General features: G+C 58.3%; 1 protein-coding gene across 1 annotated transcript; it reads right to left on the reverse strand.

Moving 5' to 3' along the window:
* Nucleotides 1–251: 251 nt before the first annotated feature.
* On the reverse strand, nt 252–1,082 carry LOC126143497 (uncharacterized). The gene has a single exon (XM_049915415.1). The coding sequence runs from the start codon at nt 1,080–1,082 to the stop codon at nt 252–254; it is 831 nt and encodes a 276-aa protein (XP_049771372.1).
* Between the last annotated feature and the right edge of the window lie 7,195 nt (nt 1,083–8,277).

An 8,277-nucleotide genomic window follows, 5' to 3' on the forward strand; every position in this document is an offset into this window, starting at 1 on the left:
TTGCAAAGGAAGCACTCTGTGCTAAGGCAGCACTCCTTGCGAAGGCACCACTCCTTGCGAAGGCAGCACTCTGTGCAAACGCAGCATTCTGAGCAAAGGCAGCACTCCGTGCGTAGGCACCACCCCTTGCGAAGGCAGCACTCATTGCGAAGGCAGCACTCCTTGCGAAGGCAGCACTCCTTGCGAAGGCAGCACTCTGTGCAAAGGCAGCAATCCTAGCGAAGGCAGCACTCTCTGCGAAGGCAGCAATCCTAGCGAAGGCTGCACTCCGAGCGAAAGCTGCACTCCTTGCGAAGGCAGTACACTGTGCAAAGGCAGCACTCCTTGCGAAGGCAGCACTCTGTGCAAAGGCAGCACTCCATGCGAAAGGGAGCACTCCTTGCGAAGGCAGCACTCCTTGCGAAGGCAGCACTCCTTGCGAAGGCAGCACTCCTTGCGAAGGCAGCACTCCTTGAGAAGGCAGCACTCCATGCAAAGGCAGCACTCCTTGCAAAGGCAACACTCCTTGCGAAGGCCGCACTCCTTGCGAAGGCAGCACTCCTTGCGAAGGCAGCACTCCTTGCGAAGGCAGCACTCCTTGCGAAGGCAGCACTCCCTGTGAAGGTTGTCCTCCTTGCGAAGGCAGCACTCCTTGCGAAGGCAGCAGTCCTTGCGAAGGCACTATTCCGCGCGAAGGCAGCACTCCTTGCGAAGGCAGAACTCTGTGCAAAGGCAGCACTCCTTGCGAAGGCAGCACTCCTTGCGAAGGCAGCACTCTGTGCGAAGGCTGCACTCAGTGTGAAGGCAGCACTCTGTGCGGAGGCACCATACCTTGTGAAGGCAGCACTCTGTGCAAAGGCAGCTTTCCTTGCGAAGGCAGCACTACTAGCGAAGGATGCACTCACTACGCAGGCAGCACTCACTGCGAAGGCTGCACTCTGTGCGAAGGCAGCACTCCTTGCAAAGGAAGCACTCTGTGCTAAGGCAGCACTCCTTGCGAAGGCACCACTCCTTGCGAAGGCAGCACTCTGTGCAAACGCAGCATTCTGAGCAAAGGCAGCACTCCGTGCGTAGGCACCACCCCTTGCGAAGGCAGCACTCATTGCGAAGTCAGCACTCGTAGCGAAAGCTGCACTCCGTGCCAAGGCAGCACTCCTTGGAAGGGCAGCACTCCATGCGAAGGCAGCACTCCTTGCAAAGGCAGCACTCCTTGCGAAGCAAGTACTCTAAGCAAAGGCAGCACTCCGTGCGAAGGCTGCACTCCGTGCGAAGCCAGCACTCCATGCAAAGGCAGCACTCCTAGCAAAGGCAGCACTCCTAGCGAAGTCAGCACTCGTAGCGAAGGCAGCACCCCTAGCGAAGGCAGCACTCCTAGCGAAGGCAGCACTCGTTGCGAAGGCAGCACTCCTTGCGAAGGCAGCACTCCTTGCGAAGGCAGCACTCCTTGCGAAGGCAGCACTCTGTGCGAAGGCAGCAATCCTAGCGAAGGCAGCACTCCCTGCGAAGGCAGCAATCCTAGCGAAGGCTGCACTCCGAGCGAAAGCTGCACTCCTTGCGAAGGCAGTACACTGTGCAAAGGCAGCACTCCTTGCGAAGGCAGCACTCTGTGCAAAGGCAGCACTCCGTGCGAAAGGGAGCACTCCTTGCGAAGGCAGCACTCCTTGCGAAGGCAGCACTCCTTGCGAAGGCAGCACTCCTTGCGAAGGCAGCACTCCTTGAGAAGGCAGCACTCCATGCAAAGGCAGCACTCCTTGCGAAGGCAACACTCCTTGCGAAGGCAGCACTCCTTGCGAAGGCAGCACTCCTTGTGAAGGCAGCACTCCTTGCGAAGGCAGCACTCCTTGCGAAGGCAGCACTCCCTGTGAAGGTTGTCCTCCTTGCGAAGGCAGCACTCCTTGCGAAGGCAGCAGTCCTTGCGAAGGCAGTATTCCACGCGAAGGCAGCACTCCTTGCGAAGGCAGAACTCTGTGCAAAGGCAGCACTCCTAGCGAAGGCAGCAGTCCTTGCGAAGGTAGCACTCCTTGCGAAGGCAGGACTCCTTGCGAATGCAGCACTCCTTGCGAAGGCAGCACTCCTTGCGAAGGAAGCTCTCCTTGCAAGGCACAACTCCTTGCAAAGGCAGTACTCCCTGCAAAAGCACCACTACTTGCGAAGGCACCACCCCTGCGAAGGCAGCACTCCCTGCGAAGGCAGCCCTCCTTGCAAAGGCATCCCTCCTTGCGACGCACCACCCCTTGCGAAGGCAGCACCCACTGCGAAGGCAGCACTGCTAGTGAAGGCAGCACTCCTAGCGAAGGCAGCACTCCTTGCGAGGGCAGCACTCCTTGCGAAGGCAGCACTCCTTGCGAAGGCAGCACTCCTTGCGAAGGCAGCACTCCTTTCGAAGGCAGCACTCCCTGCGAAGGCAGCACTCCTTGCGAAGGCAGCACTCCTTGCGAAGGCAGCAATCTGTACAAAGGCAACACTCCTTGCGAAGGCAGCACTACGTGCGAAGGCAGCATTTCTAGCGAAGGCAACAATCCTAGCGAAGGCAGCACATCTAGCGAAGGCAGCATTTCTTTCAAAAGCAGCACTCCCTGCAAGGGCAGCACTCCTAGCGAAGGCAGCACTCCTTGGGGAAGCAGCACTCCCTGCGAATAAGAACTCTGTGTGAAGGCAGCACTCCTTGCAAAGGCAGCACTCCTTGCGAAGGCAGCACTCTGTGCAAAGGCAGCACTCCTTGCGAAGGCAGCACTCTGTGCAAAGGCAGCACTCCTTGCGAAGGCAGCACTCCTTGCGAAGGCAGCACTCCTTGCGAAGGGAGCACTCCTTGCGAAGGGAGCACTCCTTGCGAAGGGAGCACTCCTTGCGAAGGGAGCAATCCTTGAGAAGGGAGCACTCCTTGTGAAGGCAACACTCCGTGCAAAGGCAGCACTCCTTGTGAAGGCAGTACTCCTTGCGAAGGCAGCACTTCTTGGAAAGCAGCACTCCTTGCGAAGGCAGCACTCCTTGCAAAGGCAGCACTCCTTGCGAAGGCAGCACTCCTTGCGAAGGCAGCACTCTGTGCAAAGGCAGCACAACATGCAGAGGCTGCAATTCGTGCGAAGGCAGCACTCTGTGCAAAATTAGCAGTCTCTGCGAAGGCTGCACTACGTGCATAGGAACCACTCCTTGCGAAGGCAGCACTCCCTGCAAAGGCAGCACTCCCTGCGAAGGCAGCACTCCTTGCGAAGGGAGCACTCTGTGCAAACGCAGCACTCCGTGTGAAGACAGCACTCTTTGCGAACGCAGTACTCCTTGCGAAGGCAGCTCTCCTTGTGAAGGCAACACTCCGTGCAAAGACAGCGCTCCTTGTGAAGGCAGCACTCTTTGCGAAGGCACCACTTCTTGGAAGGCAGCACTCCTTGCGAAGGCAGCACTCCTTGTGAAGGCAGCACTCATTGCGAAGGCAGCAGTCTGTGCAAAGGCAGCACTACGTGCGAAAGCTGAACTCTGTGCAAAGGCAGCACTCTGCGCAAAATTAGCAGTCTGTGCGAAGGCAGCACTACGTGCGTAGGCACCACTCCTTGCGAAAGCAGCACTCCCGGCAAAGGCAGCACTCCCTGCGAAGGCAGCCCTCCTTGCGAAAGCAGCCCTCCTTGCGAAGGCAGCACTCCTTGCGGAGGCAGCAGTCCTTGCGAAGGCAGCACTCCTTGCGAAGGCATCACTCCTTTCGAAAGCAGCACTCCCTGGAAGGCAGCCCTCCTTGCAAAGGCAGTACTCCCTGCGAAGGCAGCACTACTTGCGAAGGCACCACCCCTTGCGAAGGCAGCACTCCCTGCGATGGCAGCCCTCCTTGGGAAGGCAGCCCTCTTTGCGAAGGGAGCACTCCTGCGAAGGCAGCACTCCTTGCGAAGGCAGCACTCCGTGCGAAGGCAGCACTCCTTGCGAACGCAGCACTCTGTGCAAAGGCAGCACTCCGTGTAAAAGCAGCACTTCGTGCGATGGCAGCACTACGTGCGAAGGCAGCACTACGTGTGAAGGCAGCACACCTAGCGAATGCAGCACACCTAGCGAATGCAGCACTCTGCAGAAAGTCAACACCCCTTGCGAAGGCAGCACTCCCTGCAAAGGCAGCACTCCTAGCGAAGGCAGCACTCATAGCGAAGGCAGCATTCCTTGTGAAGGCAGCACTCTGTGCAAAGGGAACACTCCGTGCGAAAGGGAGCACTCCTTGCGAAAGCAGCACTCCTTGCGAAGGCAGCACTCCTTGCGAAGGCAGCACTCCTTGCGAAGGCAGCACTCCTTGCGAAGGCAGCACTCCTTGTGAAGGCAGCACTCCTTGTGAAGGCAGCACTCCGTGCAAAGGCAGCAATCCTTGCAAAGGCAGCACTCCTTGCGAAGGCTGCACTCCGTGCGAAGGCTGCACTCTGTGCGAAGGAAGCACTCTGTGCAAAATTAGCAGTCTGTGCGATGGCAGCACTACGTGCGTGCGAAGGCAGCACTCCTTGCAGAGGCAGTACTCCCTGTGAAGGTAGCCCCCCTTGCGAAGACAGCACTCCTTGCGAAGGCAGCACTCCTTGCGAAGGCAGCACTCCTTGCGAAGGCTGCACTCTGTGCAAAGGCAGCACTCCTAGCGAAGGCAGCAGTCCCTGCGAAGGCAGCACTCCTTGCGAAGGCAACACTCCTTGCGAAGGCAGCACTCCTTGCGAAGGCAGCACTCCTTGCGAAGGCAGCACTCCCTGCGAAGGCAGCACTCCTTGCGAAGGCAACACTCCTTGCGAAGATAACACTCCTTGCAATGCAGCACTCCTTGCAAAGGCAGTACTCCCTGCAAAAGCAGCACTACTTGCGAAGGCACCACCCCTTGCGAAGGCAGCACTCCCTGCGAAGGCATCCCTCCTTGCGAAGGCATCCTTCCTTGCGAAGGCACCACCCCTTACCAAGACAGCACCCCCTGCGAAGGCAGCACTCCTAGTGAAGGCAGCACTCCTAGCGAAGGCAGCACTCCTTGCGAGGGCAGCACTCCTTGCGAAGGCAGCACTCCTTGCCAAGGCAGCACTCCTTGCGAAGGCAGCACTCCTTGCGAAGGCAGCAATCTGTACAAAGGCAACACTCCGTGCGAAGGCAGCACTACGTGCGAAGGCAGCATTTCTAGCGAAGGCAGCACCCCTAGCGAAGGCAACAATCCTAGCGAAGGCAGCACTCCTAGCGAAGGCAGCACTCCCTGCAAAGGCAGCACTCCTAGCGAAGGCAGCACTCCTTGCGGAAGCAGCACTCCCTGCGAATCAGAACTCTGTGCGAAGGCAGCACTCCTTGCAAAAACAGCACTCTGTGCTTGGCAGCACTCCGTGCGAAGGCAGCTCTCCTTGCGAAGGGAGCACTCCTTGCGAAGGGAGCACTCCTTGCGAAGACAGCACTCCTTGTGAAGGCAACACTCCATGCAAAGGCAGCACTCCTTGTGAAGGCAGCACTCCTTACGAAGGCAGCACTTCATGGAAAGCAGCACTCCTTGCGAAGGCAGCACTCCTTGGAAAGGCAGCACTCCTTGTGAAGGCAGCACCCTTGCGAAGGCAGCACTCTGTGCAAAGGCAGCACAACATGCAATGGCTGCACTCCGTGCGAAGGCAGCACTCTGTGCAAAATTAGCAGTCTGTGCGAAGGCTGCACAACGTCCGTAGGCACCACTCTTTGCGAAGGCAGCACTCCCTGCAAAGGCAGCACTCCCAGCGAAGGCAGCACTCCTAGCGAAGGCAGCACTACATGCGAAGGCAGCATTTCTAGCGAAGGCAGCATTCCGTGCGAAGGCACCACTCCTTGCGAAGGCAGCACTCCCTGTGAATGCAGCACTCCTAGCGAAGGCAGTACTCCTAGCGAAGGCACCAATCCTAGCGAAGGCAGCACTCCTAGCGAAGGCAGCACTCCTAGCAAATGCAGCACTCCTAGCAAAGGCAGCACTCCTTGCGGAAGCAGTACTCCTTGCGAGGCAGCACTCTGTGCGAAGGCAGCACTCCTTGCGAAGGGAGCACTCTGTGCAAAGGCAGCACTCCGTGCGAAGACAGCACTCCTTGCGAACGCAGCACTCCTTGCGAAGGCAGCACTCCTTTTGAAGGCAACACTCCGTGCAAAGGCAGCACTTCTTGTGAAGGCAGCACTCCTTGCGAAGGCAGCACTTCTTGGAAGGCAGCACTCCTTGCGAAGGCAGCACTCCTTGTGAAGGCAGCACTCCTTGTGAAGGCAGCACTCCTTGTGAAGGCAGCACTCATTGCGAAGGCAGCAGTCTGTGCAAAGGCAGCGCTACGTGCGAAAGCTACACTCTGTGCGAAGGCAGCACTCTGTGCAAAATTAGCAGTCTGTGCGAAGGCAGCACTACGTGCATAGGCACAACTCCTTGCGAAAGCAGCACTCCCGGCAAAGACAGCACTCCCTGCGAAGGCAGCCCTCCTGGCGAAGGCAGCCCTCCTTGCGAAGGCAGCACTCCTTGCGACGGCAGCAGTCCTTGCGAAGGCAGCACTCCTTGCGAAGGCATCACTCCTTGCGAAAGCAGCACTCCCTGGGAGGCAGCTCTCCTTGCAAAGGCAGTACTCCCTGCGAAGGCAGCACTCCTTGCGAAGGCAGCACCTCTTGGAAGGCAGCACTCCTTACGAAGGCAGTACTCCCTGCGAAAGCAGCACTACTTGGGAAGGCATTACACCTTGCGAAGGCAGCACTCCCTGCGAAGGCAGCCCTCCTTGCGATGGCAGCCCTCCTTGCGAAGGCAGCACTCCTAGCGAAGGTAGCACTCCTTGCAAAGGCAGCACTCCTTGTGAAGGCAGCACTCCTTGTGAAGGCAGCACTCCTTGCGAAGGCAGCACACCTTGCGAAGGCAGCACTGCTTGCGAAGGCAGCACTGCTTGCGAAGGCAGCACTCCTTGCGAAGGCAGCACACCTTGCGAAGGCAGCACTGCTTGCGAAGGCAGCACTGCTTGCGAAGGCAGCACTCTGTGCAAAGGCATCACTGCCTGCGAAGCAGCACCCCTTGCAAAGGCACCAGCCCTTGCGAAGGCAGCACTGCCTGCGAAGGCAGCCCTCATTGCGAAGGCAGCACTCCTTGCGAAGGCAGCATTCCTTACGAAGGCAGCACTCCTTGCGAAGGCAGCACTTCTTGGAAGGCAGCACTCCTTGCGAAGGCAGTACTCCCTGCGAAAGCAGCACTACTTGCGAAGGCATTACACCTTGCGAAGGCAGCACTCCCTGCGAAGGCAGCCCTCCTTGCGATGGCAGCCCTCCTTGCGAAGGCAGCACTCCTAGCGAAGGCAGCACTCCTTGCGAAGGCAGCACTCCTCGCGAAGGCAGCAGTGCTTGCGAAGGCAGCACTCCTTGCGAGGGCAGCACTCCTTGCAAAGGCAGCACTCCTTGCTAAGGCTGCACTCTGTGCAAAGGCAGCACTCCTAGCGAAGGCAGCACTCCTTGCGAAGGCAGCAATCTGTACAAAGGCAACACTACGTGCGAAGGCAGCACTACGTGCGAAGGCAGCATTTCTAGCGAAGGCAGCACTCCTAGCGAAGGCAACAATCCTAGCGAAGGGAGCACTCCTAGTGAAGGCAGCACTCCCTGCAAAGGCAGCACTCCTAGCGAAGGCAGCACTCCTTGCGGAAGCAGCACTCCGTGCGAATCAGAACTCAGTGCGAAGGCGGCACTCCTTGCAAAGGCAGCACTCTGTGCAAAGGCAGCACTCTGTGCAAAGGCAGCACTCCATGCGTAGGCAGCTCTCCTTGCGAAGGGAGCACTCCTTGCGAAGGGAGCACTCCTTGCGAAGGCAGCACTCCTTGCGAAGACAGCATTCCTTGCGAAGGCAGCACTCCTTGCGGAGGCAGCACTCCTTGCAAAGGCAGCACTCCTTGCAAAGGCAGCACACCTTGTGAAGGCAGCACCCTTGCGAAGGCAGCACTCTGTGCAAAGGCAGCACAACATGCAAAGGCTGCACTCCGTGCGAAGGCAGCACTCTGTGCAAAATTAGCAGTCTGTGCGAAGGCTGCACTACGTCCGTAGGCACCACTCTTTGCGAAGGCAGCATTCCCTGCAAAGGCAGCACTCCCTGCGAAGGCAGCACTCCTTGCGATGGGAGCACTCTGTGCAAAGGCAGCACTTCGTGTGAAGACAGCACTCTTTGCGAACGCAGTACTCCTTGCGAAGGCAGCTCTCCTTGTGAAGGCAACACTCCGTGCAAAGGCAGCGCTCCTTGTGAAGGCAGCACTTTTTGCGAAGGCAGCACTTCTTGGAAGGCAGCACTCCTTGCGAAGGCAGCACTCCTTGTGAAGGCAGCACTCATTGCGAAGGCAGCAGTCTGTGCAAAGGCAG

Source organism: Schistocerca cancellata, unplaced genomic scaffold (assembly GCF_023864275.1).
Source record: "Schistocerca cancellata isolate TAMUIC-IGC-003103 unplaced genomic scaffold, iqSchCanc2.1 HiC_scaffold_812, whole genome shotgun sequence".
NCBI lineage: Eukaryota > Metazoa > Arthropoda > Insecta > Orthoptera > Acrididae > Schistocerca > Schistocerca cancellata.